This window comes from Notamacropus eugenii, chromosome 6 (genome assembly GCF_028372415.1).
Source record: "Notamacropus eugenii isolate mMacEug1 chromosome 6, mMacEug1.pri_v2, whole genome shotgun sequence".
Lineage (NCBI taxonomy): Eukaryota > Metazoa > Chordata > Mammalia > Diprotodontia > Macropodidae > Notamacropus > Notamacropus eugenii.
The window spans coordinates 135,812,969-135,831,493 of NC_092877.1; the positions used below are offsets into that span (position 1 = coordinate 135,812,969).

Genomic DNA, 18,525 nt, shown 5'->3' on the forward strand with positions numbered 1-18,525 from the left:
GATGTCCTGCTGTTCCAAGGGCCTCTATCAGGGCTGGTTCGGGAGCCAATTAAAAGCCATGCCGGGGGCACGCTGTCTGTGTGAATTACTTCTGGTTACTTTCCACCCTTTTCAGAGTAGGCTAGGTCGTTTTCAGAATGTCAGGTTATGACGGCATCCAAGGGAAGGGACTGGAAAATGGTCTATCACTGGTCAAATATAAGTTAAGCCCTCCATATCTTTCCTCACCCCCACATCTACAAAAATCCTAAAGAGGGACACTAGGGCCTTGGCATGAGGGAGTTGTTAGACCCAAACCAAATGCGCATCACATCAGGGAGGATTCTACTTTATTCTATTCAAAATAAGCATCTATTAAGTACTTACTTTCCAGGTTAGAGGCAGTTTGGCATAGTGGATAGAGCTGACCTCAGAGCCTGGAAAGTTTGCATTTAAGCCCCACCTCCGACACCTACTGGCTATGTGACCCTGTTCAAGGCACTAAACATTTCAGGGACCCTGGGCAACCCAGGAAAGTTCTGCTTCTGACCGTCTCCAAGCTTTCAGCGCAGCTTTCCTATGTGCTGGATTGCGGCGTCCCCAAACACTGGGTAACGTCTCTCGCCTTTCTCTTGCTCGAAGTGGCTGAACAGGTACCTTTTTGCATTTGTGAAGGGAGTTCGAACATCAATGAAACAATAGTAGGTCGGGAGAGACCCGGCACGCGTCAGATTCTGGGTACACAAGCACAAAAGGAAGCCCTATTTACCCTCTAGGAGATTTCATTTCTATCTGCAAGATTAAAATTCCAGTGTCTCTGGGAGAGAAAACACTTTTATATAGCTTTGGACAAGTCAAATAAATATTCCCCTGAATAGGAAATGCTAGGCTGGTGGCTTCGCATCTAGCATCCTAACGTTGTCTTGAATGATTTTTATAGTTTCAGTATAAAAAATATGATCATTTATGCCGTAAAGGCAGAATAGTGTAGCACATACAGCACTGGATTTGGAGTCAAGAAAACTGGGGTGAAATTTTCCTGCTGACTCACTTACTATCTGTGTCACCCCAGGTAAACTACTTAAGTTGGCTGCGCCTTGGTTTCCTCATTAATAAAATGAAGGTGTGTAGTCTTCTAAGGTTCCCTCCACCCCTAAATCTATTATTTTATGATTGAATAATTTTAACAGCTTCAAAAATATGGCAATTTATTTCTTTCATGATTTCTGCTTATGCTTGCAGTATAGTTTGAGTAAATACGATAATTTATGACTTCGGTGATTTCAGAATCATTTGAGTAAATAATGTAATTTATGCCTTCAGTGGCTTTGGCATAGTTTGAATAAATACGGTAATTTATGCCTGCAAAGATTTTGACATGGTTTAGGTGTAGGAAATAGGGCTTGTATGCCTTCAATGGTTTCAAAATAGTTTGGCTACAGTAAATATAGTGATTTATCCCTTCAATAATTTTGGCATAGCTGAATATAATAAATAATAGCACATAAATAGAGAATTTTAACCTTTCAATAATTTCAGCACAGTTTCAGTAAATATAGTCATTTATGCTTTTAAAGATTTCAGAAGCCTGGTTTGAGTACAGTGATCACAGTAATTTATGCTTTCAATGATTTCAGTATAGTTTAGAGATAGTGAATATGGCAATTTATGCTTATCTCTGTGTGACTTTCTAAGTCACTAGATTCTAAAAGACTTGAAGGCAGGGACTACCTTATATACATCTGTTTTCCCTGTGACACCTAGCGCAGTATCTTGTACAGATATGTTTAATATTTATAGAATAAATAAAAAGTTCGATCTCTGAGCCTAACTCTAATATTCTCAAAGACTAAAAAAATTATCACAGACAACCATAATATAAAACTCTGGTCAGAATTAGCTTTTTAACACTCTTGAAAACAGAAAGTTCAGCAAATTCAGTGGAAACCAAAATTTCAACCTAGAAGACCTACGGTTGGTCAAGGGGTAGAAGTGTAGAATCTTTAAATGTCCTTACCAAGAAAAGTCTGAAATCCTTCAAATACTAAAGGACGAATTATAGAGCTAGAGCTGGGAAGAACCTCAGAAGTCCTCTAGTCCAGTTTTTTTATTTTGTAGAAAGGGAAACTTAGGCTTAGGTCAAACAAATAGCAAGCAATTGAGTCAAGATTTGAGCCTAGGATTTGCCTCCTGATAGAGTGCGAGATTTCCACTCTAACATGATGTATCCATAGGAGTTGATACTTGATCTGATTAGCAGTATGTGCAGTCCCTTGGAAACTAGCAAATATCCATTTCAAAGGGGCCTTGAGGGTTTAGAGGATTAGATGCCAAGGCAAGTTAGCAAAATCTAGCTTTCCTGCCACTGAAGTTTAATTATTCTTGCCATAATAAAATGAAATGCATCTTTGAAACTTGGCCTGGTTGTCAGCAAAGCATTTTAGTCAAATGTAGCAAATTATATGGTTAATTGACTTGTACAATTTCCTTTGACAGTCTCTATGTCTTTGCATTAGGTTTCTCTCTCATGCATGGGATATTTTGCCTCCAACCTTCTGTTTCTTGGAATCTACTCAGGCATCTGGTGCCCTTCACCTCAGTCTGAGCGGGGAGAGTTGGTCAGAGGCGAGATGAGTATGAAACTGTACTTTATTTCCAAGCAGATCCCACTTGATGAGGCCCAGTTGAGGGACCCATGGCTTACCTAAAAGGGCTTCCTGGTGACTGTTTGGGCCTGTCAGACAATATTCTATGCCACAGGTTCATGGTGATGGGTGATGAGAGAAGGGGAAGGAATAAGCATTTATATAGCACCTACTATGTGCCGCACACTGTGCTAAGTGCTTTTGCAAGATCAGAACAGCTCATCTTAAATTCTTCAACTGAAAAGCTTCAGTACAAATAAAATTAATGCATCTGGATGAAAAAAGGTAGTAGTTGAATGGGGAAAAAAATCTTTATTATCAGGTAGGATTTTGTATGTATGTATACACACATGTACATATATGTATACATATATACAACCAATACACACAGATACCTATATATACATACACTTAAGATGAAAAGCCATTCCCAAGTAGATAAGTAGTCAAAAGATAAGGAATATTCAAAAGATTACAAACTATTAACCATTATGAAAAAATGCTCTAAGTTACCAATAGGAATAACAGTTAACATTTACAATGCATTATGTGCCATTATAATCTGATTTTATCCACACAACAACCCTGTGAAGTAGGTGCTATTATTATCCCCGTTTTATGGATGAGGAAACTGAGGTCAAGTGATTTGCACAGGGCCATGTAGTAAGTGTGTGAGATGGGACATGAACTCATCTTTCTGACTCTAATTCCAACACTTTATCCAATGCACCACCTAGCTGCCTCCACCCTGAGATCTGACTTCACAAACAGCAAAACGGAAAAGACAACAAAAGACAGGAAGACTGTGAGAAGACAGGCACATCAGGGTATTTTTTGTAGAGCTTTGAATTCATACAATCATTTTGGAAAGCAATTTGGAATTATGCAAATAATTGCATATAATCTGGACTAAAATGTCTACACTCTGACTCAAAGATTCCATTCCTGTGTATATACATGAAGAAAGTCACTGGTAAGAAGAGTTTATTTATATAACAATTTATTTATACTAGGTTTTTTTTTTTGTAGTAACAAAGAACTGGAAACAAAGTATAGATATCCATTGACTGAGGGATGGCAAAACAAATGGCAATAGATGAATGTAATGGAATATTTCTGTGCAGTAAGAAATGAGGAGTACGATGAACATAGACAAATATGGACTGACATGATCTGATGCAGAGTGAAGTAAGCAGAGCCAAGAATTCAATATACATATTGACAACAATGTAAGTGAAAAGAACAGTAACAACAAATCAAAAGCAAAGGTAGTGAGTTTATAAAGCACAAACACAGACCATAGGAAAGATAACGAAACACCTCCCTCCTTTGCAGAAATAGAAAGGTGGATCAGTGAAGCAGAGCAGACATATAATACATGGTAGTAAATGATTATGGTAATCTTGGGTTTGAGAATTGTAAAGTTTAACTTTGGGGAAAAGAATTCACTATTTGGTAAAAAATTTTGGGAAAAACTGGAAAACAATCTGGCAGAAGAAATTGGATAGTTGAGATCAAAATGGATACATGACCTAAACATAAAGGAAGATATCACAAGTAAATCTGAAGACTATAGAACATATTGCCTATCAGACATGATAGAAAAAATTTTGAATAAAGAAGAGACAGAACATCATGAGACATAAAATAATTTTGATTACATTAAATTAAAAAGGTTTTGTACAAATAAAACTAATGTAACCAAAATTAGAAGGGAAGTGGAAAATTGGGGTCAAAATTTTATAATTTCTTGGATAAAGATCTCATCTCAAATATAGAGACTTTTGTCAAATTTATAATAGGAGTTGTTCCCCAATTGATAAATAGTGAAAAGATATGAATAGAAATCAAAGCTATACAGTCACATGAAAAAATGCTATAAATCATTAATTAGAGAAATTAAAACAACTTTGGATATCATCTCACACCTATCAGATTGGCCAAAATTATAGCAGGGAAAAATGACAAATGTTTGAGGAGATGTGGAAAAATTGGGAAACTAATACACTGTTGGTGGAACTGTGAATTGATCTAACTAATCATCTTTGAAAACAATCTAAAATTATGTCCAAAGATTTATATACCCTTTGGCCCAGAAACAACACTAATAGGACTGTTTCCCAAGGTGATGAGGGAAAAAGGAAAAGAGCCTATATGTTCTAAAATATTTATGGCACCTCTCTTTTGGTGGCAAAAAACTGGAAATTGAAGGAATGTCTCAATTTCAGTTGAGGAACTAATTCAGACAAGTTGTGGTATATGCTTGTGATGGAATATTACTGTGCTATAAAAAATGAGCAGGGTGATATTAGAAAAACATGAAAAGACTCGCATGAAATAATGAAGTGATATGAGCTGAACCAAGAGAACGCTGTGTGCAGTAACAGAAATATTGTTTGAAGAATAAATGTGAAGTTAAGTTGCTCTGAGCATCACAAATACTGAAATCAACTACAAAGGACCTATGAAGAAGCTATCTACCTCCAGAGGATAAAAATTGATAAATAGAAGTATGCATAGTATGAGTTTTATATATATATATGTATATAAAATCTGTGTCAAATGGTGGCCTTCTCTAGTGAGGGGTCAAGAGGGAGTTTGTAACTTAAAATGTAACAAACAAATTTTAAAAATTATCTCATTTTACCCTAAAAAAAAGTTTGTTCCATGGCATGGCTCTCTGGGATACAGGTGAGAAATTTGATATTTGGAAAAATTTTAGCAACATAAAAAACAAAATATTAAATTAAAAAAAAAATTTTTTTAGCAGTCACCACAGTACTCACGATTATTTAACTTCATGTCAAACCATTCATTCATTCTCTTTAGCAATTACCTATACACACTATTACCCATTTAACACTTGTTGAATTGGAAATGCAGAGATGTTTTTCCCATCTTATTTTCCTTCCCTTTTAGTAGGACTAACTTTTCACCTAGGTATTTGCTCCCACTTTCATGTTTACTGGCATAAGACAGTGTTTCATCTTGTCTGTAATTTTTAAAAATCATAATTAAAAAAGTTGCAAGGAAACAAAACCCCTGTGTGACACAATGACTTCTTAAATTTTTGTCCCTGTTATTAGTGAAGTCTGAATTAAGTTATAATTAACGTGGTCTTTATATCCCTATCATCTAGCACAGTGCCTGGCACACAGTTTAATGCAGACAGTACTAGCCATCATTTTCAAAGGGGAAACAAACACGTTTGTTTTTGCCATTAGCATTTAACAACTTACAAGGATCTAGAGAGAAAAACAGGAAAATATTCATTAAGGGAGAAAAACAGTACAGTTAGTATAAAGAGTGCCCCAGGGTAGCTACACAAACCCAAACTGGAAGTTTGTTTCACCATATGGTGGTAAATACATTAAAAAAAATCTTCAGTACATATTTCTCAAAACAACATAGAGCTTTGAATTGGTAAATCCAATTTGTGACATACCTTTTTTGCTCAATGTATTTTAGTCTTCCAGCATTATTTTCAAAACAAAGTTCATTGCCACACATGCTTTTTAAACTGCAGCAGGCTTGGGCAACAGTCATTACCATGTTGCATCTGATACTGGCCTTGAGCACATCCCTGACACACTTTCTTGCCTATCTAGGAAAACAGGGAGAAATGATGTGGTGGTGCGGCCTACCCACAATAACTGACAAGATAACCTTTCCCTGATTGTGATGATGTTGGCATCCGTGATGGCACTACGTAGGCCTTTCAAACTGATTTAAAGAGTTGTTTTTTTGACAGCACAAATGGTACGTCTCCAAAGTGGTTTCCTAAAGAAATAAAGGGCCCCGATCAAGGATCTGTTTGCAAGTCAGAAATGACTTTCTTTCTCTGAAACTGAATTTCATTTCATAGGATCGTAGACTTAGAACAAGAAGGGACTTGAGAGATGACCGGGTCCAAATGTTTCTCTCCCCACTATTTTGCAGATTCCACTACTGAGGCCCAGGGAGGTTGTCACACACATGGAGCAAATGTTAAGAGGCAGGGTTTACTTAGGTTTTGTGACTTGAGGTAGTGCTCTTTCCACTGTTATATGTTCATTGTCTCCTCAGAGATTAGACTATGTTTTTATCAATGTATTAAATGTAACAAAATGGAAAATAACCTAAGATACAAATAGACAGTGGGCAAGGGTTAAGTATAATGGAAGATCCTGATCAAGTTCTTCCTACCACAAATACTGGATGTAAGCTTTAACAGCTTTAAGTTGGGCTAAAACTTTTGGGACACCCTGGTATCTCAACGAAAAGAAATCAAGGTGTTAAATGACCAATGTTTAATTTCAGAGCACAAAGTACACCCCATTTCCATGTGAGGTACTTTAATTCCACTGTAGTCAAATTTAAATTGTATTACTGAATATTTCATAAACTTTCTAATTTAAATGAGGTTTCACCAAACCTATAATCTAGGAGGAGTAATTTTATCTTGCTAATGTTTACATTCTACGTTACATCCTAAATGTGACATTTGTTGAATGACTAGAAATATTATTTAGCTTCTAAATCTACATTAAATAGGACTAACAACAATGAACATTCTCAGTTAAAAACGGCCATGACTGAAGGTCTTCAGTTGGTATCACCTTGTGACTTAAAAGTGTTTCTCAGTTAAAGTGACAAAATTAACTGCTACTCTTAACAACAGGTAATTTTTCTGTATAGTTCGGATATAAAGCTACTAGACACAAAGCCCTTTTGGGTACTGGTTCCAGGTCCCCTTAGAAAAGCCTTAATCCTAGTTGGGATATACTTTTTTTTAAAATTTTTTTAAAAATTTGTTTTCAGTTTTCTACAATTACTCCCTGAGATGGCATGCAATCTTACATGGATTCTACACATACATTCTTTTAAAATATTTTTACATTAGTCATGTTGCATGGAAGAATTAAAATGAATGGAAGAAGATGAGAAAAACTCAAACAAAACATAACATGAGAAAATATTCTGCTTCATTTTGCTTTCCAATTTCACAGTTCTTTCTCTGAACGTGGATGACATTTTGCCTCAAGAATCCTTTGAGAATGTTTAGGTCCTTGCATTGCTGTGAGGGGCTAAGTCTACCAGAAAAATGCCTCGTACTGGGATATACTTTAAAATATAGATGGAGCAGAATTATAGAGGCAGTGATTTTTCCCACATCAGAGAAAAAACAGAATAAAAAGAAGGTATGATGCAATGACTACTAAAACTAATTCAAGTCCAAATAAATGAAAGGGCATGATAAGTTATTATAAACAGAATTTTTAATTTATCTACAAGGGTCCTCAGGACAAATCAGGTTTACTGTATTTCCATTGGTAAGCAGGTGCTTTTCTGGGTCTCTGCTTTTTTGTGACTTCTCAGAGCATGTCCCTTGTATTTCCCAGGAAACTTTACATTCTACTTGGTATCATTATTACTTAGGCAAGTCTCACCTACCCTAAGGGATGACAAACACTTCAAAGAAAGGGACCATCTTAACTATTTCTGTATCACTTCAGTCCCTCATAATTTATCCACCAAACCACAAACTATAAAACAGACGTATGAGGTCTAACAGGTTCCATTAAGCACCCACGACAGTGAAGAAAGTATAGGAACTCAAAGGAAAATCATTAAACTTCCAAAGAGCAGAGATAGGATGTTAGGTTAGGGACCCACCTCTACATTTTTTCTAACTCCAAATGACTATGCTAGAAGAAAACAAACAGGGCAACCCTTTCTGATTTACTAGAAGCATCTGTGTACTCCCAATTTGCTAAACTGTTAAATAACTAACATTATGATTCTGAAACAAAACTTCGCAAAAAGAAAAAATCAGCTTGGCAGAATACTATTGAAACTATCAGCTAAAAGAAAATCTCCATGAATTCCCTGAATTACCAGTGTCGTAGCAATGCTGTATCTAATGACGGAGGACAAGTGCCCTCAAATATTAACTACCAGTATTAAAACTTGAGGCAGTGGATTTTATTTTTAGTTTTTATTGAAATTCTTAATTTGCTTATCTATGTTAATGCCTTTCAAATGTAAAGTCCCTCTCATCTGTACAAGTGGATTAAATACTGGATCCAAAGTGATTAGTAGATAGGATGGATATAACCTGAAAAGTGGGCAGGCGTCCTTTTTTAGATAACCTTTTATTTGTACATTCTGTGATACTATACAGAAACCCTAACACAAGTTGTTTTTCTGATATATCGTTCAATGGACCCACAAACTGGTTGTCATCACTTCTTTCAGCACACCTAAAATCATGGAAGAAAAAAAAGAACAGTATTAGCCTGGAACAGTATTATTTTAATTAGCCAAACCTTCATCACGGTAAAAGAATCGTGGTCATCTACAACAGGAGTGCCAAACACCATAGGTGGCCCACAACTCTCCCAAGTGCTACCCAAACCAGACTAAACTAGAACTGAGACATATTTAACAAAATAAAAATATAAAAAAAATAGAAAATATTACATTTAAAGACTAAGACAATATGTAACCCGCAAATTGTATGTATGTGTACATATCTATATCTATATATATCTATATGTATATACATATTCTTACATATGGATTAGAGGCTGGCATTTCTATTTGAGCTTGATATCATTGGTCTAGGATACTGAAATTCAGTCTGATTCTATTTCATATTTTTGATAAGTGTGTCATCGTACCTATGTTTTCAGTGTCTATGATGTCTATGTATATAACTAAACTCAATGTTCAATAGAATATAAGTATATTGTTTTGAATAGCATAAAGCATGAAAATCCAGGTCTGCAAAAAGATAAATTAGAGGGTAATTCTTTTTTAATAAAAGTATCAACTAATGGATTCTTTAAAATAGTGCTTTAAATGCATCTAAAATGGTCCTGAAATTATGTAAACAGTTCATTTTTATCACGGCACAGAAGATGTTTGTACTTTTGTACAAAATCTAAGGCATGTCAAGTATTCTGTACATGTTTATCATCTGTTGTAATGATAATTATAATTACATTTCAAAATACATAAAAAGAAAAATCAGACTAAACCATTCTCACCAGTTTTACTGCCTCCATTACTTCTAACTGCTACACTCAGAAAAAACAAATACTACTGCATCAGTCCTCATAGTTCTCTCCTAAATACTAATTCCCAAGAACACTAGAAGGATCAGTGACTTTCTCATGTCAGGTAATTGTTGAGGTGTGAACTGCCTTCACTAAAACAGAGCAGTCAATCTACAATTCTATAGGTTGGTACAAAAGTTGCCTGAAACACAGATAGTTAAGTCAGTTGTCCAGAGTCACAAAACTATTCATTCTAAGAGATGGAATCCGCAGTCTTGAGGCTTCAAAGCCTAGTACACTCTCCACCAGACCATGGAAACTTAACCTTAAATAAGAGAGAATCCCTGTGGAGAAACTGATATGATCGCATCTATATCAAAGTAGTATAAAGGGTCATTTGTCACTTTCTTTATCATGGCATAAGAACCTTCTCTAAGAAACCTTTCTCAGCTCACTTAGGCCCACTCCCCTTGTTTGCACTCTCTAATTGGCAGCAATGTGTACAATATGTTGTATACTATTTTAACTTGCTTATGTTTTCCAGCAATTTCATTTTTGTTTTTGTGCCCTCATGGTTTACCATAAAGTAGGTATTTCTTGAACTGAGCACTTTCTTCTATTAAAACTAGAATTAGAAATTATTTGAGAGCAAGTACTATGTTTTAATTTCCTTTCTATTGTTGTCCCCAACCTCTTAACAATGATTCTAGGCATACAGAGAATAATCAGTGCCTATTAATTACTGAGTGAATAGTAACTCATTATTTCTGGTCTTTAATGTTTATGAATGAGTAGTGAATATGTAGGTGGTGGAAAGAAAAGGAAACTGAATGGTAAGATAAAAAAACTGATTTGGAGAACAAAACTTAAACCTTAAATGTTTAGAAATCCATGAAACCATCATATGGCCTGTTTTAAAGACAATGTTTCCTGCTTCAATACTGACCATCTTTAATCAATCAGCTATATTTTTGGCTCATTAGTAATTTAAATTACATTTTCCTAGATAGGCATGATAATGCAGTAGTCAGATACTGAGTGACACCACTTTAAGAAAAGATTATTGAGACTGTATGGCATAGTGGATGGAGAACCAGCCTCTAAGTCAGAAAGGCATGGGGTTTAAATCCTGCCTCTGACACATTCTGGGCAAGACATTTCATCTCTTAGTACTGGAAGCATGTCTAGAAGATGATAAGTTGAAGACATGTGTACTGGTAGAGGGAGTTTCCTCCTCCTCATCCCTGTACTAACAAAATCACAGGTCTAGTCTGCAGAACAGATTATGTGTAAGGGTGATTAGGAGTCAGGATACCACTGAGCTCTATGGTTCCAACGATGAAAACAAAAAATGCCCCCCTCAAGGGCAGTGCTGTTTCTTTTTTACCTTGCTACTCTTGGGGCCCACTACAATGCTTTCCACATAATGAGTGATAAATAAATGTTTGTTTAATGGAAAACTTTTTGTATATACAGGGTATATATTTGTGTGGGGATGCATGAAGGAGCATGATGTAGAGGAAAAACAACCACTCATTGGATTTGGAGTTAGACAACCTGGAATCTAATACTGTTTCTGACAGTTAATGACTGTATGATCTTGTGCAGTAGTAATAACAGTTATAGCAGCAGTAGCAATTATAATAATAAATGACATATATATATTCCAAAAAAAGAAGACAAGACATTATAATTCAAAAAGCTTTGATAGAAAACAACACTTCAAAGATGTGTAATGTACATAATCCTTCTGAAAACTGTTAAATGTTTTTTGAGACTGAAAAACACATCATCCTCCAGTCAGCCTGGTGGTGAACATGTCCAAGCTTGCTCGGTTGTTTCTGTGATGGTAGCCATGCATGACCTGTAAAATGGGTGCTTTACTAGCAAACAACACAGCTCACCCTCACACACTGAGGAAGCATTAGAGTAGGATTTTATATAGAAAACAACATGATCTAAAGAAGTGTTAATGATGTAACAAGAGAAACCACTGATACAGTTTACCTAGAAATTTGCCAGACTGACATTAGAAGATAACAACCACTTCCAAAAATCTTTTTAACCCATGAATTCCTGTATACTTACACTTAGGAAGGAAGCAGATTCAAATAATTTATTCTAGACCTTTTCTTCTTTCATATTCTAAGATATCCTCTTTGTGTTGTTGGAGGAGCTAAAGAAGATAGTAATAGTTAAAAAGAGAAAAATAGTTTGCCTTGTCAGCTTTTTCATTTTCGCTTCCCAATGGTGCCCTTGTACCCCTTACTTTTGTAACAAAAAAGCACCGCTAAACCAAAACAAACCAAGACATTGGCTATGTCTGAAAACCTAAGCTTTACTCATTCCGTACCTATGATCTGCCACCTCTCTGCTGAGAAGTGTTTCCTGAGAGCAATTTGTCCACAATGGTATTTTTCAGGATCAGGTTAGGTTAAAATAATTAGGACTTTTGGATCATGTATGACATGGCCAGGGTGAACCTAACACCTATTTATAAAAATTTGGTACAACAGAATGAAAGGCATCCCGTGAAGCTTAAAGAGGTTCCATTCAGGATAAATAAAAGGAAATTCTACTTTATGCTACATGTACAGTCAATGCATCTATCCCATGAGTCGGTATGCAGGGAAATAACATTTCAATCAGTATTTAGATCTATCACTAGATGCTATGGCTGTAACTGGTTATAGGTGAAGAGAGACGAACTGGAAATCTCTTTCTAAACTTCGGAGTTTTTGGTCATGAAAGACGGCTCCCATGCAGTAACAGAACACACTGGTGCCACTGTCAGTTATGTAATCACCCATCTGCTCTGGCACGACACTTTTTTGTTCCAGTTATTGTCTTCCTTCCTTCAGTTCTGTCTCTGTGCCATTGTCATAAACCAAATATTCTTAATTAAAACTGAAGTGAACCAAATTGGAAGATTCTTTCTACTACTTAAGTGAAATAAAGCCTTACTACAAATATTAAAAAGTATGAATTCACCATTTTATCATTCTTCAATTAAGAAAAAATTTCCTTTCAACTCCCCTTACCTTCTTTCCCAACTAGACCTATGAGAGAACTCAAGACAAGATAAAGAAGGTAAGAGTTTGGAGGAGGAAAAGGGAAGGAGGAAAGAACCCTGAACATGTACCAGGTTGAGCTTTCTTTTTAATTGCTACGTCACTTAGAGAAGTTCTTATTCAGCTGTCTTATTTTGAGATCCTATCAACTGCAATTGTGATTTCTAGCAACGTATTTACCACAAAAGTTTGATTACAGAAATCCAGTTTTAAGGTCCACAATCAATCAATCAATCAATCAACATTTATTAAGTACCCACTCTGTGATAGGTACTGTGCTAAATGCTGTGGATACAAAAAGAGGTAAAAGATAGTCCCTGTGCTCAAGGAGCTTATAATCTCATGTGGGAGACAAGATGCAAACAAATATATACAAAGCAAGCTATAAATATAAACAGGAAATTAAATAAGATAAATAGAAAATAATTAACAGAGGAAAGGCACTGTAATTAAGAGAGGATGGGAAAGCTGCCAGTAAAAGAAGGGATATTTTAGTTGGGACTTAAAAGAAGTCAAGGAGGTCAGTATTTGGAGCACAGGAGGAAGAGTATTCCAGGCATGGGGGACAGCCAGAGAAAGTGCTCAGAACCAACGGATGGACTGTTTTGCTAGAGGACCAGCGTCACCGTATTGAAGAGTATATGGTGGGGAGTAAGGTGTAAGAAGACTGGAAAGGTAGGAGGGAGCCAGGTTAGAAAGGGCTCTGAATGCCAAACAGAGACTTTTTTAGTTCTTCCTGGAGGCAATAGGGAGCCACTGAAGTTAACGGTGTAGGGGAGGCTGGGGGGAGGGTGACATAAATAAACTCGTGGTTTAGGAAAATCACTTTGGTGGCTGAATGGAGAATGCACTGAAGTGGGGAGAGACTTAAGGCAGGCAGACCTACCAGCAGCCTAATGCAATAATACAAGCATGAGGTAATGAGGGTCAGTACTAGAGTGCCGACAATATTAGAGGAGAGAAGGGGTATATTTGAGAGCTACTTTAAAGGTGACATCAACAGGCCTTACTAGCACATTGGATATGGGAGGTAAGAGATAAGGAGGAATGCAGGACGAGTCTCCTAGATTGTAAGCCTGGGGGACTGGGAAGATGGTGTTGGTCTACACAATAATAGGATAGGTGGGATGGGGGTGTGAAGGTGTGGGGGGATTTAGGAGGAAAGATAATAAATTCAGTGTTGGAAATACTGACTTTAAGATGTTTAATGGACATATAGCTCAAGGTGTCTGAAAAGCAGTTGGAGATATGAAACTGGAGGTGAGCAGGGGCAAGAGAGGTAAATTCGAGAATCATCAGCATAGAGACAGTAGTTAAATCCATGGGGAATAAAATCACCATGTGAAATAGAAGAGAGCCTAGGACAGAACCCTGTAGATCTAAGAGGAAGTACCTATGACTCTGAATCGATCCTCTGTGGAAGACCTTTGGAAGACAAGAATAATACAAGATGAGAAGGCATGTATGAGTTATGATCTACATCTGTGGAGGTAATGACATATATGTCAAGTATGGAAGTATATGTAGTCATATCAGGAATGACTGAATAGTAATGCTTTCAGGCAACAGATTAATGTTTAGGATAGAACCTTGTAAGGATACCTAAGGGTAGAGGGCATAACCTGAAAGAAGATGCAGCCATAGAGTTGTAACAATAGCATTTCATTTCTATACCCTGTTAACTGTTTTTGCTTTTCCCTGCAGCAACTGGATAAGATGTCACTGGATAAGGCCACCAAAAGGAAGAATAAAGAGAATAAAGTAAAAGTCTGGAAGAGATGCCACTGAAAGGCTAACTCAACTCTGATTTGCAAGAAATACTGAAAAAGGATTGACTTTCCTATACATATCCCTTTTCCTTTCCTGGATATTACCAGAAATATCAAAAGAATCTTTGTGTTTTCACTCGTATTACTTTGGGAATTTCCCCCACTGTTTACAGACTTCATAGTATTATAATACAAAAAACATTCCTTGGGCTTCTTTATCTCCCTTGTAGGAAGGAAACCATTCTATGCTTTGAATATATGTAACATTCAATTGGCTGTCTTAAATTTGGGTTCAAAATATCACTTTCAAAGCTACAAGACAGGGGAGGTATGGCTATATATATATATGTATATATGTATATATATACATAGATATGATATATTTACATATATCATATATATAGTTTATTGAAAAAAGATCTGTGGGTTTTATTGAATTTTAAATTCATTCTGGGTCAATGGTATAACATGGCAGACAAGAAAGTTAACGTGAGCTTAGAGGGCACCAAGAGGCACAGCTTCCAGGAAGGAGGTGATAGTCTTGCCCTACTCTGTACAGTGTCCATTTTAGAAAGAACACTGATGAGCCAGAAATGGTCCAGGGGTCAATTAGGATAGATGTCAAGTTGATGACATATAAGGATCAGTTTAAAGAAGTTGGAGAAGTCTTGGAGGTGATGGAGGAGGAATAACAGTTGTCTTTAAATATCTGAAGGAATGTCACTCAGAAGAAGGTTCACACTTGCTCTGCTCAGCCCTAGAGGGCAGAACTAGTTGGCATGGGCTGAAGCAGGCTTGATGAGAAGAAATTTTCCAACAGAGCTACTGAAAAGTAGAATGGGCTGCTTCTGGGGATAGAGTGTTCTCCTTTACTGAAAGTGAAGCAAAAGCTAGATGACTTTTTGTCAGGTATGTCATAAAGGAAATTCTTTTTGAGGTACAGTTTTGACCAGGTGGTCCCTGAGGTTCCTTCCCACTCTGAAATTCTATCTACACAAGTCTGCCAATGGATAAACACAACCAGCAACTTTCCATTTCATAACAACCTTTAGTCCCCATTATCACCCTTCTGTTTCTCACATTGAATAACTTGATTCTCTGTAGAAGGGAATACTTACGAAGGCCCACAGGCCTGCAGTAGTGCCCAAGGCTAGTATAACTTTCAGCCAATTGGGCTGGTCATTTTGGTTGCCCCGAATGTAAAATGCTGAACGAACCAAAGCTGAAACAGGAAACAAACATGCATTTTTCAAGTGTTAGTATTTATTTATAACTAATATAACTGGCTGATAGCTTTTCTAGGCAATTTTTTTCATGACAAAAAATATCTTACTGAACAAGCCCATTTTAGACTACGTCAAGAGCAGAATGGATGTGGGAGGTAGCATTGTGTAATAATACAAAGTACTAAGTTTCTCAGATCACTCGAGTTCACATTGTCTGGATTTGCATTTATGAGCTATATAACCCTGTGTACATTCCATCTTGTTTTGCACCTTCTAATGCACTTACATATATATTAGTGTGCATTTTAAAGTCTATATTGGTGTCTTATTCCTTTGCTCACTTCAAGAAGCATTTCCTAAGTGTCTTTGATATGTCAGGTACACTAGGTACAAAGAGAAATCCAAAACAATCCCTGCCTTCAAGAAGGTTATATTATATTGGAGAAAAAAAACTGTCCTCAAAAATATTTTGGTGGAAGAAACAGATCTGTGATTTTGTCCAAGTAGAGAAACTCCTTCCACCAATACAAATCAGCATTTACAACAGTAAATCAGTCTTAGAGAGTCGCCTGGGGGCACTAAGAGGTTAAGAGACTTATCTAGTAAAATGATCCAAAGTAAATTCAGAGAATAAGGAGGAAAGCACATTACCAACTGATGGGGATCAGGAAAGGCCTCCCGTAGCAGATGGAGATGTGAGTTGAGCCTTTAAGGGATCTAGGCATCCAAGCAGGGAGAAGGACATTATGGAAAGTGTGTGCAAAGGCAGCACAGAGTGGAATGTGGTGAATGGAAATCTGCAAGGCCTAGGACGGCTGGGTGGCAGCTACAATTATCTGTTTGCTGATGGATAAGTTTTAATATCTCACTTTTTATTATTATGTTGTATACTTATGAGTATAAATATTATAATTTATAGCATTGACATTATTTATATAAAAATAACTTTTACTGTTTGGTCGTGCCTGACTCCATGACCTCATTTGGGGTCTCTCTGGCGAAAATGCTGGAGTAGTTTGCCATTTCCTTCTGAGGCAAACAGGGTTTAGTGACTTGCCCAGGGTCTCCCAGCTAGCCGGAAGCTGAAGGTCACTCAAGAGGAGTCTTCCTGACCCAAGGCCTAGCACTCTTTCCAGCGCACCACCTAGCTGTCCACAATAATAAGGACTAGCGTTCATGCAGTGCCCGTTCTGTGCCAGGCACCGGGCTAGGCGGGTTACAATTGTCTCGTCCAATCAAGACTCGCCAGGGTCACAGCTGGTCCGGGTCTGTGACTCCAGGCTCCGGTGCTCTATCTACCTGTGCTCCTCTGGGCCTCAGTTTCCTCATCTGTAAATTGGGAATATCGTTAAAGAAAACATCAGCTCCTTCTCAGCACGGCGGGGGGGAAAGTGCTGCAAGAACCCAAAGGGCCCCCTGCTGCGGGGGCAGGGTAAGGGCTAACGTGGCGGGGACGCACACAGCAGGTGCTTAAGAAAGGTTCTGGCTCTAAAACCCAAAGGTGACTCGTGCAGTGGACCCGAGTTCAAATCCTGCCTCAGATGGGGGACCCTGAGCGTGTGGCGCAGCCTGCCAGCCTCAGTTTCCCCATCTGTAACCTGAGGATGAGAAAAGGACCCGCTGCCTTTCAAGGGCTATTATACAAGAGAGGCGACATTACCAAGGGCATGGAAGGAGACTGAGGCTAACGGAGAAGTACGAAGAGAGGGGGAGGGGCAGAACACAGGGGCGGCCGCGTGGAGGGGCGCTGGGGGAGGCCGAGTGGGAGGGGGACGCGACCCGGGCCGAAGGTCACAGACAGGGCCCGACCCGAACCACGCGCGAGCCGCGCCTCCCTCCTTCTCGCCCTCGCTCCCCTCAGGGGTCAGGAGAGGAGCGGGCCCCGGGGAAGACGTCGCGGCCGCGGGGACACTCACTGTGGCGTGGGAGCGGGGCCCCGGAGAGGAGCCGGGACAGCCGCGGCAGCAGCCTCAGGGACGGCGCCATCTTGGTCCGCACGTCTTCCCGGAGCCCCGCCCCCTGCTCCCTTGACCCCGACAAGCCCCGCCTCCGGCTCAGGCCAGGCGGGAGGCGGGGCCACGTGACGCCAGGCCGTTCCAGGCTCCGCCTCCGGCCCCGCCCCTCCGCCTTTTCCGCTTCGGTTTGTGAGTCGTTGAGGTGGGACCCGGGGCCTGAGGGTGAAAAACAGGAAAAGGTTCACCTCGCGCTGTGGCCCGGCCACGCTCTATACCTTACACCACGCTGCCTTTGGAGATGGTTGGGGTTGGGGGTTTTTTGGGGAGGATCCTTAACTTTTGGCACTTTGACGAAGGAAAATCTATAAAAATATATAAAAGGCCTACTATGTGCTGGGTTCTGTGCTCAGCCCTTTACAGGTGTATTATCTCATTTGGTCCTCACAGTAGCCTTGAGCCTTGCTATAGTGTTATCTCCATTTTAGAGGAGGAAACTGAGGCACAGCTGGGGAGCTTCTGGGGGTGGATTCGAATCCAGATCTTCCTGACCACAGGCACCACCTAGCGGCCCTATCGGGGAATGCTAGAGGTCCCCTCAATTATTAAACGATTGAAGGAAATGGTAAATTTCGATTAGAGATTAGTGAAAATAATAATATTCTCCAAGAACACTTGACATTTATTCCTCAAACAAGACTTTTCCCCCTCCGGGCTCCAGGCATTTTCTCTGACTCTTCCTTATGCCTGGAATGTGCTCCCTTTTCCACTCCAACTACTTATCTGCAGGGCTTCTTACCCAACTAAAATCCCATCTATAATTGGAAACCTTCCCCACCCCCC

The 18,525-nt window shown here is 38.6% G+C and overlaps 1 protein-coding gene across 1 annotated transcript; it reads right to left on the reverse strand.

The window, feature by feature from the left end:
- Positions 1–8,586: 8,586 nt before the first annotated feature.
- Positions 8,587–17,864, reverse strand: NDUFC1 (NADH:ubiquinone oxidoreductase subunit C1). The gene is made up of 4 exons (XM_072621070.1): positions 17,647–17,864; positions 15,623–15,726; positions 11,753–11,840; positions 8,587–8,866 (listed from the first exon to the last, which is right to left on the reverse strand). The coding sequence occupies exons 1-3, from the start codon at positions 17,714–17,716 to the stop codon at positions 11,781–11,783; spliced, it is 234 nt and encodes a 77-aa protein (XP_072477171.1). The 5' UTR covers positions 17,717–17,864; the 3' UTR covers positions 8,587–8,866; positions 11,753–11,780.
- Between the last annotated feature and the right edge of the window lie 661 nt (positions 17,865–18,525).

Coding starts and splice junctions, on each gene's coding strand:
- NDUFC1 (XM_072621070.1), bottom strand. CDS start 17,716: ATGGCGCCGTCCCTGAGGCTGCTGCCGCGGCTGTCCCGGCTCCTCTCC. Junction 15,727..17,646: donor GGCCCCGCTCCCACGCCACA/GTGAGTGTCCCC, acceptor TTCCTGTTTCAG/CTTTGGTTCGTTCAGCATTT. Junction 11,841..15,622: donor CTGCAGGCCTGTGGGCCTTC/GTAAGTATTCCC, acceptor TATCTTCTTTAG/CTCCTCCAACAACACAAAGA.